Consider the following 14851-nt stretch of genomic DNA (forward strand, 5'->3'; position numbering starts at 1 on the left):
AGTCACTACAGAGTTAATGATTATAACAATTGAAATGCTAATCCTTACACATGAACGCTCACTCAGTCGGGAACAATTGCAATCAATATATATATTTACGCTCAGTGTGTCGTCTTGATCGCTGGTGAAAAGTACATTTATTTTGCAGAATTGTCCGTCTCTCTCCCTCTGTCTCTCGGTTGTGGTTAGAATAGAATTGTTCAGAGTGTCATTCGTTATACAATGGATGTTTCGGCGGTTGTCGTTCTTCACGTTCAATGAGGCCCAGCAGTTATAGTGTAATGTAACCTATGTTGATTGGCCATCCAGAGCCCCCCTTCATTTTCCTGGAGATGTTGAGAAGAAGAGCAGCACGGTCATCTGGACCAGAGCCTGAATCTCTTGACTGCCCCCCTGAAACTCCTGACACCAGAGAGATGAGGGACTCCCCCACAGCCCCACTGACTGACAGAACAGACTAGGAGGTGGAGGATCACACAGACAACATGTAAGTATGGAGATATCAGGATATATGTTTGGGGGGACCAGCTGGATTAAGCTGATTGAAAGCCAGTTTGCCTTGATTTTCCCTGTCTGATTGTTCAGTGCATCACTGATAATATCCCTGTCAATGTTTTGATTATGACAGGGATAGTGAGTATGTTGTGATGATGATGATGATGTTGTTGTTATCATCGTTGATTGTGACATGATCCTCCTATAGGTCTCCAATAGATCAAATGGCTGACATGCACCAAACCAGGAGTCAGAAATGGAAAGTGGTTTTGATCATCCTGTGTCTGTTTGTCACAGTATCTGTCACACTGTCTGCCCCTTTGGTGACTTTCAGGACCAACTCTACTCAAGCTCACTCCCTTCCTCCCCCTGTTCTCTCTACCTGCCCTCTTCACACAGCCAATGAGACTATAACACCAGTCAAGGGTTCAACTCATCTAATGGTGTCTGCATACCAGGACCACAGGGAAAGGGGAGCCACGCGCATCATTGCCATGGTCAACAGAGACCGACCCATGTCTCTGTACTGTGTGTTGTGCTGCTCAGGACACGCCCCCCAGGTCGCTCCAGCTGCTGTCGTAACGCACAGCGTCCACTATGGTTACCCGTATGTGGCCGCAGACATGCTTTGCCTCGAAGAACCAGGATGCAACGCCACACACGCCACTCTTGGCACATCCCTCGACATCCAGGACTCCCTCAACCAGACATTTCTGAGCATCCAGAACCGGGAGAGACGGGAGGAGGACTTCCCCTTTTACCTAACCGTGTGCATGTCCAGCATGTTTGGAGACTACAACAACGTCCAACAGTTTGTCCAGACCATGGAGTTTTACAAGCTCCTGGGGGTGCGGAGGGTTGTCCTCTACCTCACCAGCTGTGGACCTGACCTGGAGAAGGTCCTCCAGTACTACGCAGAGGAGGGCACTCTGGAGGTGATTGGCTGGCCCATCAACCACTTCCTCAAGCCCTCTACTGGGTGGAAGGCCCAGGAGCTGGAAGGGGATATCCACCTCAACGGCCAGCTGACCATCATGAACGAGTGCATCTACAGGAACATGTACAGGTCACGGTACGTCCTCCTGGCTGACGTTGATCAGCTCCTGGTCCCGGCCTCACACAGCTCTCTTCTGCCCCTCATGGAGGACCTGCAGGGGCAGCATCCCGACGCAGCCGTGTTCCTGATGGAGACGCACCTCTTCCCTGCCACAGCCGGTACTGCTACGCAAGACCATTCCGCACGGAGAAGGGCGCCGGGTGTGGATCTGCTGGACTACGTCTACAGAGAGCTTGTTCTTGAAGACGCCTTCCGCTCCTACAAGATGGTGGTCAACCCCCGTCTGGTGCTGCAGACGGCCATGTTTGAGGTGACACAGAGCTATGGGGACTCTGTCAGGGTTCCGTCCGACGTGTGTAAGATCATGCAGGTGAAAGAGGCTCAGAGAGAAAGCTGGACCAATGAGCAGCTGATCCTCGACAGAAGGCTCTGGGAATTTGGAGATTATCTTGTGCCCTCTGTCGATGAAGTTTTACAGAAATTAGGAATTCAGACATCTCCTTGGGAGCGTGTAGTACTGTAGTTGGTTAAAAGCTTTCCAATGTTTTTCATTTGATAGAGATGAGAGAAACAGTGAACTGTTACCTGCCTCTGATCTTCAGTCTATGTTGTTCCACTCAACCCTGAACTCTTCTTCTTGTTTGGATGTGTGGTCATTTTTCCTGGGGGAATTGAACTTAATTAATTATGCCTATAATTGTTACTGCTTGTTCTAAACTTTCTTACCGTTTTTAATGCTGACTTTATTGTAAAAGCTCTTGTAAGATTTATTACGCATGACAAATAAACAACTTTTTTAAAATCAAGATGCCGTGTTCATCTACCGTTGTGCTCTAACACATCGGCACCCTTGCACTTTACAATGGAGCGCAATAGAGCAGAATATTGTGGTTTCTATTGTCAAAACTGGTTGAATGGCTAATTTGACCCTGTAGGCACCTGCAACTTATCACCTTTAGTCCAGGCCATTTGAGTGAAAAATCGAAATTTCAGTTTATAATTTTTTCTCTTGGTCCTGTGCAGTTATAAATCAAACAAATACACGTGTGAACACCAAATGGTTTTTCACTTATTTTTTTGAAGAAATATTGAATCTTGCAAGTGTGCCAATATATTAGAGCACAACTGTATAGATGATAATCAAGGAAGAACATCTATATCCCTCCAAACTAGGATTAGGATTTCTATGTAAACTGTAATTATATCCTTCTTTAATTACACATTAGACAGTATGTTAATAAAGAAATCGAACATAAATAGTTTGTGTGCTCTTGTTAATTTTTCCTTCTTGGATTATGTCTCTTTTCTAATTGGTGAAATCTCCCCAATTTGTAATTCCAGGGGTGCAACTTTCACTGGGGACGGGGGACGGGACGGGACGGGACGGGACGGGGGGGGGGGGGGGGGGGGGACATGTCCCACCTTCTGAAATTGCTAAAGAAATATAAATATTATGTCCCCCCCACTTCTAAAATCAAAGTTGCGCCCCTGCGTAATTCAAACACTGTTATTAAATGGGAAGGTATTTGTTTTATTCATTCTGACCTGAACCTTAAACCAGATTGACTGAAAAGGGCACGAGATTCATTTTATTGGGTGTAACACCATCAGTGGACAGAAGAAAATATCATAATATCAATAATAAACAGGAATAATAAACGTGTGAAGAGCAATTGACATTCTTATGTTGCATTTACATTAGAAAAAGGAATACAATTGTTGTTGTTTTGTCTCTACATCAAGTGACAGTATATATATTTAGTGGCATTCACTGAGAAACTGGTAAAGAAATGTATGATGGAACGTCGTACAACACTGACACTTAAGCTCCATAAATTGTCATGTTTTCAACAAGCTGAAACCTTCAGGCCCTGAAACTCCATTATGACACAAACTTCTTAATACAATTCACCTGCATTCCTCAATAGTAATTACTACCAGTACCATTGCACTAACAACTTTAGTTGTTTCTTGGAAAGAAGCAATAAATATTTTAGTAGCAGGCAGTACATATACTGTACTGTAGTTTCTCCGCCCTGCCTTTATGTACAAAGCTGATTGCTTCAGCAGGTAGTCCAAGAGTCTTGGGAATGTTTAACCCTTTGGAGGAGAATGGACAACAACATTCCTAACGATTCTAATTGATGACATCACAAGGGGTTGTTGTTCATTATTAGTTATCGAACTGAAACCTAATTCTTCAAGAGGCAATCTTTTAAATGAGTGATATATAGCCATTGATTCTTTAAGAATGTAACTTAAAAGTGAGTTTTTTTGTTGTTTGAAATCCAGATTGCCTCTTTGAACAGGATTGAGGATAGCGTTCTAAAAAAAAAATCACTCCTCATAAGGTTAAATAAATCCATCCATCCGTCCATGTGTGTTGGGTTTAGGAGAAACACACAGGGCCGATGTCCAGGCCAAACTCCTGATCCTCCTTGCCTATGTCCATGGGGGCCAAGTCTACGATAGGTAGTCTGGCTGGCGTCTGAGTTCTGTACTCAATCACAGTCTTGCCCCAGTCTCCATTCGATTTCTGCAGACACAGGAGAAGAAGACATACTGTAGCTATACCTCTGAATTCAACTCATTGTCCTATACAACGTAAACAAGTAAACAATAGGACAGAACCACATAATCAGATGATTATGAAGGCATACATGTATGAAAGCTTGTATACTTATTTTAAATGTATGTAGTTCTGTCCTTGTGATGTCTCTTAATGTTCTGTATTATATGATGTTTTATGTGTTGTGTGGACCCCAGGAAGAGTAGCTGCTGCTTTAGCACTAGTTCATTATACAATACTAAATACTAAAAGACAGGGTGGGTGGGCTTTTGTTCCCACTTCCCAGACCAACTTTGGCACACCTGATTCAAACATTCAACAACGCATGTAGGTAGATGGTTGGGTGGGGGCGGGCGGGTGGGCGGGTAGGTAGGTAGGCAGGTAGGTAGGTAGGCAGGCAGGCAGGTAGGTATAGATAGGTAGTAGGGCTGTGGCGGTCATAACATTTTTTCAATCACCGTGTGGTGAGTTTTAAAAGCACATACTAGGTAGAAGTAGGTAGAAGTAGGTATAGGTAGGTAGGTAGGTAGGTAGGTAGGTAGGTAGGTAGGTAGGTAGACTGTAGGTAGAAGTCGGTATAGGTAAGTAAGTAGGTAGGTATACTGTAGGTAGAAGTCGGTATAGGTAAGTAAGTAGGTAGGTATACTGTAGGTAGGTAGGTACAGTAGGTATCCTGTAGGTAGAAGTAGATATAGGTAGGTAGGTACAGTAGGTATCCTGTAGGTAGAAGTAGGTGTAGGTAGGTAGGTAGGTAGGTATGTAGGTACTGTAGGTATCCTGTAGGTATAGGTAGGTAGGGAGGTAGGTAGGTAGGTAGGTACAGTAGGTATCCTGTAGGTAGAAGTAGGTGTAGGTAGGTAGGTAGAAGTAGGTGTAGGTAGGTACAGTAGGTATCCTGTAGGTAGAAGTAGGTGTGGGTAGGTACAGTAGGTATCCTGTAGGTAGAAGTAGGTATAGGTAGGTAGGTACAGTAGGTATCCTGTAGGTAGGTTGGTACAGTAGGTATCCTGTAGGTACAGTAGGTATAGGTAGGTAGGTACAGTAGGTATCCTGTGGGTACAGTAGGTGTAGGTAGGTAGGTACAGTAGGTATCCTGTAGATAGAAGTAGGTATAGGTACAGTAGGTGTAGGTAGGTAGGTACAGTAGGAATCCTGTAGGTAGAAGTAGGTGTGGGTAGGTACAGTAGGCATACTGTAGGTAGAAGTACACCACTGGTCAAAAGTTTTAGAACACCTACCCATTCAAGGGTTTTTCTTTATTTTTACTGTTTTCTACATTGTAGAATAATAATGAAGACGTCAAAACTATGAAATAACAAATATAGAAACAAGTAGTAACCAAAAAAGTGTTACACAAATCAAAATATATTTTATATTTGAGATTCTCCAACTGGCCAATCTTTGCCTTTATGACAGCTTTGCACACTATTGGCATTCTCTCAACCAGCTACACCTGGAATGCTTTTCCAACAGTCTTCAATGAGTTCCCATATATGCTGAGCACTTGTAGGCTGCTTTTCCTTCACTCTACGGTCCGACTCATCCCAAACCATCTCAATTTGATTGAGGTCGAGTGATTGTGGAGGCCAGGTTATCTGATGCAGCACTCCATCACTCTCCTTCTTGGTAAAATAGCCCTTACACAGCCTGGAGGTGTGTTGGGTCATTGTCCCTTTGAAAAACAAATGATAGTCCCACTAAGCCCAAACCAGATGCGATGGTGTATCACTGTAGAATGCTGTGGTAGCCATGCTGGTTAGGTGTGACTTATATTCTAAATAAATCACAGACAGTGTCACCAGAAAAGCACCCCCACACCATAACACCTCCTCCTCCATGCCTTACAGTGGGAAATACATAGGGCGGCAGGGTAGTCTAGTGGTTAGAGCGTTGGATTAGTCACTGGAAGGATGCAAGTTCAAATCCCCGAGCTGAAAAGGTACAAATCTGTCGTTCTGCTCCTGAACAGGCAGTTAACCCACTGTTCCTAGGCTGTCATTGAAAATAAGAATTTGTTCTTAACTGACTTGCCTAGTTAAATAAAGGGAAAAAATAAAAAACATATGTGGAGATCTGTTCACCCACATCTCACAAAGACACAGCTGTTGGAACCAAAAATCTCCAATTTGCACTGCAAACCAAAGGACAAGTTTCCACCGGTCTAATGTCCATTGCTCGTGTTTCTTGGACCAAGCAAGTCTTTTCTTATTATTGGTGTCTTTAGTAGGGGTTTCTTTGCAGCAATTTGACCATGAAGGCCTGATTCACACAGTCTCCTCTGAACAGTTGATGTTGAGATGTGTCTGTTACTTGAACTCTATGAAGCATTTATTTGGGCTTCAATTTCTGTGGTTGGTAACTCTAATGAACTTATCCTCTGCAGCAGAGGTAACTCTGGGTCTTCCATTCCTGTGGAGATCCTCATGAGAGCCAGTTTCATCATAGCGCTTGATAGTTTTTACGACTGCACTTAAAAAAAATGTTCAAGGTTCTTAAAATGTTCCATATTGTCTGAAATTCATGTCTTAAAGTAATGATGGACTGTCATTTCTCTTTGCTTATTTGAGCTGTTCTTGCTATAATATGGACTTGGTCTTTTACTAAATAGGGCTATCTTCTGTCTACCCCCTTAACTCTGGGTCTTCCTTTCCTGTGTCGGTCCTCATGAGAGTCAACCCTGCCTTGTCACAACACAACTGATTGGCTCAAACTCATTAAGAAGGAAAGAAATTCCACAAATTATATTTTAACATGGCACACCTATTAATTGAAATGCATTCCAGGTGACTCTCTCATGAAGCTAGTTGAGAGAATGCCAAGAGTGTGCAACGCTGTCATCAAGGCAAAGGGTGGCTATTTAACACTTTTTTGGTTACAACATGATTCCATAGGTGTTATTTCATAGTTTTGATGTCTTCACTATTATTATACTATGTAGATACTCGTAAAAAATAAAGAAAACCCTTGAATGAGTAGGTGTTCTAAAACTTTTGACCGGTAGTGTGTGTGTGTGTGTGTGTGTGTGTGTGTGTGGGTGGGTAGGTGGGTAGGTGGGTAGGTAGGTAGGTAGGTAGGTAGGTATACTGTAGGTAGAAGTAGGTTTAGTGAGGTAGGTACGCATGTAGCTAGGTATACTGTAGGTAGAAGTAGGTATAGGTAGGTAGGTAGGCAGGCAGGCAGGTATAGGTAGGTAGGCATACTGTACTGTAGGTATAGGTAGGTAGGCAGGCAGGCAGGTATCGGTAGGTAGACATACTGTACTGTAGGTATAGGTAGGTAGGCAGGCAGGCAGGTATAGGTAGGTAGGCATACTGTAGGTAGAAGTAGGTATAGGTAGGTAGGTAGGCAGGCAGGCAGGTATCGGTAGGTAGACATACTGTACTGTAGGTATAGGTAGGTAGGCAGGCAGGCAGGTATAGGTAGGTAGGCATACTGTACTGTAGGTATAGGTAGGTAGGTACTGTAGGTAGGTAGTTAGGTGACTTACGGAGCAGCCATCCTCCAGGACAGTGTATCTGAGGCGGGAGTTGCCCTGAACCTTGACCTCCTGTCCGTTGGAGCCCTTGAGGATCAGAGCCTTCTTCAGGTTGCCTGTGGCTTCGTCATTCACGGCCACGCTGTTCTTGCAGTGGTAGGTGACATTCTGGACACCCTCCTTAGAAAGCAGGCGGATCAGCCTAATCTGAATGGTTACGGCGTTGGGCAGCTCCTCCTTGTTGCCGTAGCTAAACTGGAATCAGAAGTTTATTGAAAAAATGTATTTCACAGGGACACTATTGTACAATAATTAGCGTTTCAGTTTTTACATCAATGTTAGAAAAATACACCTGGAAGTGTAACAGTTTTTCACAAACATCTCCAGATATTTCTCTGACAGAAAGAAGTCTTCCATTGCTATATAATCAAGGCAGCAGAGGACGTATGTTTTTAAAGCAGTATTGTGCTTGGTGAATTTATTCTACAGTATGGAAGCTGGTTTATTCATAGAAGCAGTTGTCCGCTTTAGAGGTATCCACAGTGTTCATTGAATAGACATCGGGTATATTTTATATACTCACTTTAGTTCCTCCATTCATATTTGCTCCAAACCAGACAGGTTTGCTGGCAGTGGGAGTGGATTTGGTCCACCATGTTTTGCGAGGGATGCTGGCTGAGATGGGGTGGGCTGAGATGCAGGTCTCACCAGTCTCCATGTTGCAGAACACCTTGATAACATCCTTGGTACTGCCCTGGTTGGGGTCCAGCCAGTAGTCTCCTGGATATGGAAAGACCAAGTATCAGATCATACAGTAGATACATATCAGCTACCTCATCATCCATTAGAGAAGAAGACACAGTCTGTGGTGAAAAGTGGACCTACTGGTCTTTTGACTAGTTAAAAACTAGAGAAGAAGACACAGTCTGTGGTGAAAAGTGGACCTACTGGTCTTTTGAGTAGTTAAAAACTAGAGAAGAAGACACAGTCTGTGGTGAAAAGGGGACTTACCGGTCTTTTTAAGGGGGTGGCACTGCTTGATGTCCTGGCAGGTTTTGGCGGGGTTGGCCTGGCTGCCATCGGGACACTTCATGTTCTGCAGGTTTCCACTGAGGCTCTTCAGCGTGGTCTGGACACTCTGGTCTGCCCCGAGGACGGTCGAGGCATTATTGGGACGCGCCTCATCGTCGTTGAACTCTGGAGGGGGATGGGGGCCAGAGTCGATCCAGTTGGACTCTGGAGGGGGTTGAGGGGGGGCTGATTCATCCCCGTTAAACTCTGGGGGTGGAGGTGGTCCATCCTGGTCCTCGCCGTAGTCGTAGTCGAAGGAGCTGCTGAAGCCAAACATATCAGCCCCAGCAGTGGGAGGGCCAGGGGTCCCTGGGGGACCAGGGGGACCAGCATCCCCAGGAGGCCCCTGGGAAAGAGGAGAGAAGTCAAGAAACAGGTATGTTACTGTCCTTTGATATGGCATGTCTGCTTGTTGACTTTCTTTGCATTAGAAACACTGAATGTGTCACAGGTATGACGTATTTGCATTAGAAACAAGGAATGTGTCACAGGTATGACTTGTTTGCATTAGAGACACTGAATGTGTCACAGGTATGACTTATTTGCATTAGAGACACTGAATGTGTCACAGGTATGACTTATTTGCATTAGAGACACTGAATGTGTCACAGGTATGACTTATTTGCATTAGAGACACTGAATGTGTCACAGGTATGACTTATTTGCATTAGAGACACTGAATGTGTCACAGGTATGACTTATTTGCATTAGAGACACTGAATGTGTCACAGGTATGACTTATTTGCATTAGAAACACTGAATGTGTCACAGGTATGACTTATTTGCATTAGAGACACTGAATGTGTCACAGGTATGACTTATTTGCATTAGAGACACTGAATGTGTCACAGGTATGACTTATTTGCATTAGAGACACTGAATGTGTCACAGGTATGACTTATTTGCATTAGAAACACTGAATGTGTCACAGGTATGACTTATTTGCATTAGAGACACTGAATGTGTCACAGGTATGACTTATTTGCATTAGAAACACTGAATGTGTCACAGGTATGACTTATTTGTGTGCTTAATTTAACAAGCAATTCTATTGGAGAAGCAATGTATCAACACCCAAAGCCTGGTTTGTTCTGACATCCATTTGAAAGTCATAGCGGATCCAACCAGCATAATGACAACAGAACCACTAGTCTCTAACGTCTCACCTGAGGTCCGATGTCTCCACTGGTTCCTCTTGATCCAGGAGATCCCATGGGCCCGGTCAGCCCGATTTGTCCATCACCTCCTGCGGGGCCAACCACACCAGGGGGCCCCTGATGAGAAACACAATGGGATTTATAAAGGGAAACAAACAGCACACACAAATTGACCATTATACTGAGGCATTGACAGCTTATTCAGTGTACTTACTCTGTGTCCAGTAGGTCCTACAATTCCTCGAGCTCCAACATCCCCAGATTGTCCCTACAAACAGAAGGCCATTGATTAACCTGTTATTGGCTGACATAATTAATAATAAAAGCATTTCATTGATTTTGCCAAGTTAATAAGATTTTCCATAAATTAAATGACAGATTATGCCTTTTAATGGTGCTTAGGCAGTTTTTACTCACAGTTGTCCCAGGTAAGCCTTGCAATCCAGTGAAGCCTCTGTGGCCTTTCTGCCCTCTCTCTCCTTGGTCTCCTTTGGCTCCCCTGTCTCCCTGTGGCCCTTGAGGCCCCTAGGATTGAAAAAAAAAACGACATGAACATTTGCTGTAAATTACTGTGAGCAGATTTATCCAGATCAACACTCATTGAGACTAATACAACATGGGTTTACTGGTCTGTCAATAGATACAGGTTCCTGTGTCAGTAGCATAGATTCATGTTAATGCTGGACACCAATATTGAGAATTCAATATGATTTCGATATCGTTTGATATTGATATCGATATGAGCAAGGCATATCGTAATAGCGGTTCTGTAGGCACAGAACCCTCTCACAGGCTCTTTAGTATACTTCACTACCTGTTGATGGGCGATCAAGTCGTCAATGACTCCAACCCCCCAAGCCATAGACTACTACATAGGCTACTACTATGGCTACTACTATGACTTCTCTGCTGCCGCACGGCAAGAGACACCGGTGCATCAAGTCTGAAACCAACAGGCTCTTGAACAGCTTCTATCCCCAAGCAATACGACTGATAAATAGCTAACAAAATACTGTAGCTACACAGACAATCTGAGTTAACTCTGTATCTTTATTGACCTTTTATTTCAATCTTTCCACTGTCTGACACACTCACACTCACTGTCACTCCAACACACACTCACACTCACTGTCACTCCAACACACACTCACACTCACTGTCACTCCAACACACACTCACACTCACTGTCACTCCAACACACACTCACACTCACTGTCACTCCAACACACACTCACACTCACTGTCACTCCAACACACACTCACACTCACTGTCACTCCAACACACGCTCACACTCACTGTCACTCCAACACACGCTCACACTCACTGTCACTCCAACACACGCTCACACTCACTGTCACTCCAACACACGCTCACACCCACTGTCACTCCAACACACGCTCACACTCACTGTCACTCCAACACACGCTCACACTCATGGCACTCCAACACACGCTCACACTCACTGTCACTCCAACACACGCTCACACTCACTGTCACTCCAACACACACTCACACTCACTGTCACTCCAACACACGCTCACACTCACTGTCACTCCAACACACACTCACTGTCACTCCAACACACGCTCACACTCACTGTCACTCCAACACACGCTCACACTCACTGTCACTCCAACACACACTCACTGTCACTCCAACACACACTCACTGTCACTCCAACACACACTCACACTCACTGTCACTCCAACACACGCTCACGCTCACTGTCACTCCAACACACACTCACACTCACTGTCACTCCAACACACACACACACAAACACTCACTCCATCATTTACACACTCACACATAATATGCACATACATTTATACTGACTCTACACACCTACTCACATGCAAGATGTCGCTACTCTGTTCAACTTATATCCTGTTGCCTAGTCATCTGTTGCCTACCCCCATCACTCCAGTATCCCTGCACATGTAAATATGGTATTGGAACTGACTTTTTAAATATGTCCTGTATACAGTATAGTATGCTTACTTACTTTATTGTGTATATCATATTTCTTATTCTTATTTCCTGTGTGTGATTTTCCCCTAGTAATACATTGTTATTGATTATTGCACTGTTGGGTTTGCAAGACAGACTTTTCACTGCATGCGACAAAACTTGGAACGGGCTTCCCATTTTATTCAAACTGGTTGGGTAGGTTAGGACCACGGGCATTCACACCTGACCCAATGGGCAATCAGCAAGCAGCTGTCTGAACTTTACAAAGCCTTGGAAGTGCGATGTTAGTCAACTGTTTCGATGCTATTCATTCAAACTGATATGATACCAATATTGGTTCGGGAAAAAAGTAAACAGATTTTGCATATCACTAGTTTATACAGTATTTACGAATCAACAGGCATACTACTACCACTAGTAGTGTACTCTACTTCATCAACAGGCATACTACTACCACTACTAGTGTACTCTACTTCATCAACAGGCATACTACTACCACTACTAGTGTACTCTACTTCATCAACAGGCATACTACTACCACTACTAGTGTACTCTACTTCATCAACAGGCATACTACTACCACTAGTAGTGTACTCTACTTCATCAACAGGCATACTACTACCACTAGTAGTGTACTCTACTTCATCAACAGGCATACTACTACCACTACTAGTGTACTCTACTTCATCAACAGGCATACTACTACCACTAGTAGTGTACTCTACTTCATCAACAGGCATACTACTACCACTAGTAGTGTACTCTACTTCATCAACAGGCATACTACTACCACTACTAGTGTACTCTACTTCATCAACAGGCATACTACTACCACTACTAGTGTACTCTACTTCATCAACAGGCATACTACTACCACTAGTAGCGTACTCTACTTCATCAACAGGCATACTACTACCACTAGTAGTGTACTCTACTTCATCAACAGGCATACTACTACCACTAGTAGTGTACTCTACTTCATCAACAAGCATACTACTACCACTAGTAGTGTACTTACTTTATAGGAAATGGAAGAGAGGTGTTCTTACCAGCTTCCCCCGGATCCCTGATTGTCCCTGGGGTCCTGGAGGCCCTCTAGCACCCTAGTGTTGAAAAACAAAAAAACAATGTCGAGGGAAATGACAGCTCTTAACCCTGAAACATTACATTTTTACATTTAGTCATTTAGCCGACTCTCTTAACCAGAGAAGACAGGAGTGAGTTACAGTAGTGAGTGCAGACATTTTCGTACTGGGTTTTGACCTCAAACACTGTAGACTCCTATGACCTCTAACGCCATAAGGGTCTACAGTCATGTCTCAAGGCTAGAAGGCTCTGAACGTTGGTGTGGTAAACTCTGCGATGGCATTGTGGCAATGTCCAGATTACTCACATTGTCTCCTCTCTTCCCAGGGACTCCAGAGGTGCCGACTGGACCAACAGAGCCATGAAGCCCCGGAGTTCCAGCAAGACCCTCAGCACCAGGATTCCCTCTATCTCCCTACAGACAGACAGACAGACAGACAGACAGACAGACAGACAGACAGACAGACAGACAGACAGACAGACAGACAGAAACAGAACGACAGGCAGACACATTTTCTGGTGAAATGGTTTGATCATACATTTCCATAAAGTTTCTTGTCCATCTGTAGTTGTGTCTTACCCTGGCTCCTATAAGTCCATCCTTGCCAGGTACCCCATCAGACCCAGCATTCCCCTGTAAAGACAGATTGCTGCATTAAGTTTACCTGCGCTGTATAGTACAGTATCCTTCTGTTACAGTAAAGACCTGCATTTCAGGGGAACTATTATAATTCCCACATGAATGAAAGGTGTGTATGTGAGTATGTTTTAATCCACAGTTGGTTTTTAATGGACATGTGTTCACTGAACCCACAGACAGAACAGTCATGGGTCAATTAAGTGGAAACACATACCGTAAGACCAAGGTCCCCTCTTGGTCCGGTTGTCCCTGGTAACCCGACTGCACCGACAGCACCCTTGCCTCCCCGAGTTCCGGGGGCACCTGATTTTCCGGGTGCACCCTGGGAAAATAAGTGTGACATCACTGGTCAGGACACAAATGGAAAGTGTATGAGCGTGCTGTATATCTGACTGAGTCTTGGATTGGGACTCTGTTCAGTGTATAATGATACTACTCTCTATAGAAATGAATGGTGAATGTGAACTTCCATACATACAGCAGTACCGGGGGGCCCAACCATCCCGCTCTCTCCTCTGACTCCAGGTATGCCCACAACACCTCGCTGTCCTGAGATACCTGGTGGTCCCGCCGGCCCATCAGGGCCCTGTCAGAAACAAAGACCATCCCATTGGCCAATGGTAACTTCAGATATTTATTAGTCTAGCAAAAGAAGTATAGAGTAATGGAGGATGGCAGAGAAGTCTCGCTCTGTAAACCACTTTGAACGATACAGCTAAAACTTTTACTTCTGTAACTCTCTCATATTTACCCCTGGTCCATCCTCTCCAGGCTCTCCCTTGTCTCCTGGGGCACCTGCTGGGCCCGGGGCCCCTCTCTCTCCTACACGCCCAGGGCCTCCATTCTCGCCTCTAAGTCCCGGAGTACCTGCCTTCCCTGGGGTACCAATGTCTCCAGGCACCCCTACCTCACCCTGGAAGAGTGGAAAGACAACGTGAGTAATGGAATAACATATTTCACTATATTGCTCTATGTTCTATTGTTTATGAAATCATTTATTGGTGATTTCATAGGTATTAAGTGATTTGATTGGTCGATAGTAGGATTAACTCACAACGGAGCCTGCTGGACCAACTCCCCCGGGGAATCCTGGGAAACCAGACCCACCCTGAAAATGAGATGAAATTATTATCAGAAAATATCAACATACTGTACTACATATTCAGTGAATACCATGGAAAGGCATTCCTACTCTGTGCTGAGTAGCCATGATCAGGTCTATTTCTACAGTAAATACCATGGAAAGGCATTCCTACTCTGTGCTGAGTAGCCATGATCAGGTCTATTTCTACAGTAAATACCATGGAAAGGCATTCCTACTCTGTGCTG

At 44.3% G+C, this 14851-nt stretch overlaps 2 protein-coding genes across 2 annotated transcripts in view; one reads left to right on the plus strand and one right to left on the minus strand.

Annotated features, from left to right (window-relative positions):
- Positions 1-362: 362 nt before the first annotated feature.
- Positions 363-2798, plus strand: LOC110495635 (beta-1,4-galactosyltransferase galt-1-like). Its single transcript, XM_021570967.2, has 2 exons — positions 363-487; positions 704-2798. Coding segments are annotated over exons 1-2 (1374 nt in total). The 5' UTR covers positions 363-485; the 3' UTR covers positions 2076-2798.
- A 316-nt stretch (positions 2799-3114) lies between these two features.
- The window catches only part of LOC110527301 (collagen alpha-2(V) chain), a 42700-nt gene continuing 30963 nt past the window's right edge, over positions 3115-14851 (minus strand). The window contains exons 41-54 of the mRNA XM_036984394.1: positions 14577-14630; positions 14274-14435; positions 14001-14108; positions 13737-13844; positions 13463-13516; positions 13190-13297; positions 12846-12899; positions 10242-10349; positions 10039-10092; positions 9834-9941; positions 8608-9013; positions 8180-8376; positions 7609-7851; positions 3115-4088 (exon numbers count right to left, since the gene is read on the minus strand). Of these exons, the coding sequence (XP_036840289.1) occupies positions 3942-4088; positions 7609-7851; positions 8180-8376; positions 8608-9013; positions 9834-9941; positions 10039-10092; positions 10242-10349; positions 12846-12899; positions 13190-13297; positions 13463-13516; positions 13737-13844; positions 14001-14108; positions 14274-14435; positions 14577-14630 (1911 nt within the window). The 3' untranslated portion in view covers positions 3115-3941. The remainder of the gene's footprint in view (positions 4089-7608; positions 7852-8179; positions 8377-8607; positions 9014-9833; positions 9942-10038; positions 10093-10241; positions 10350-12845; positions 12900-13189; positions 13298-13462; positions 13517-13736; positions 13845-14000; positions 14109-14273; positions 14436-14576; positions 14631-14851) is intronic.

The sequence above is a fragment of the Oncorhynchus mykiss genome, chromosome 7, assembly GCF_013265735.2.
Source record: "Oncorhynchus mykiss isolate Arlee chromosome 7, USDA_OmykA_1.1, whole genome shotgun sequence".
Classification (NCBI taxonomy): Eukaryota; Metazoa; Chordata; class Actinopteri; order Salmoniformes; family Salmonidae; genus Oncorhynchus; species Oncorhynchus mykiss.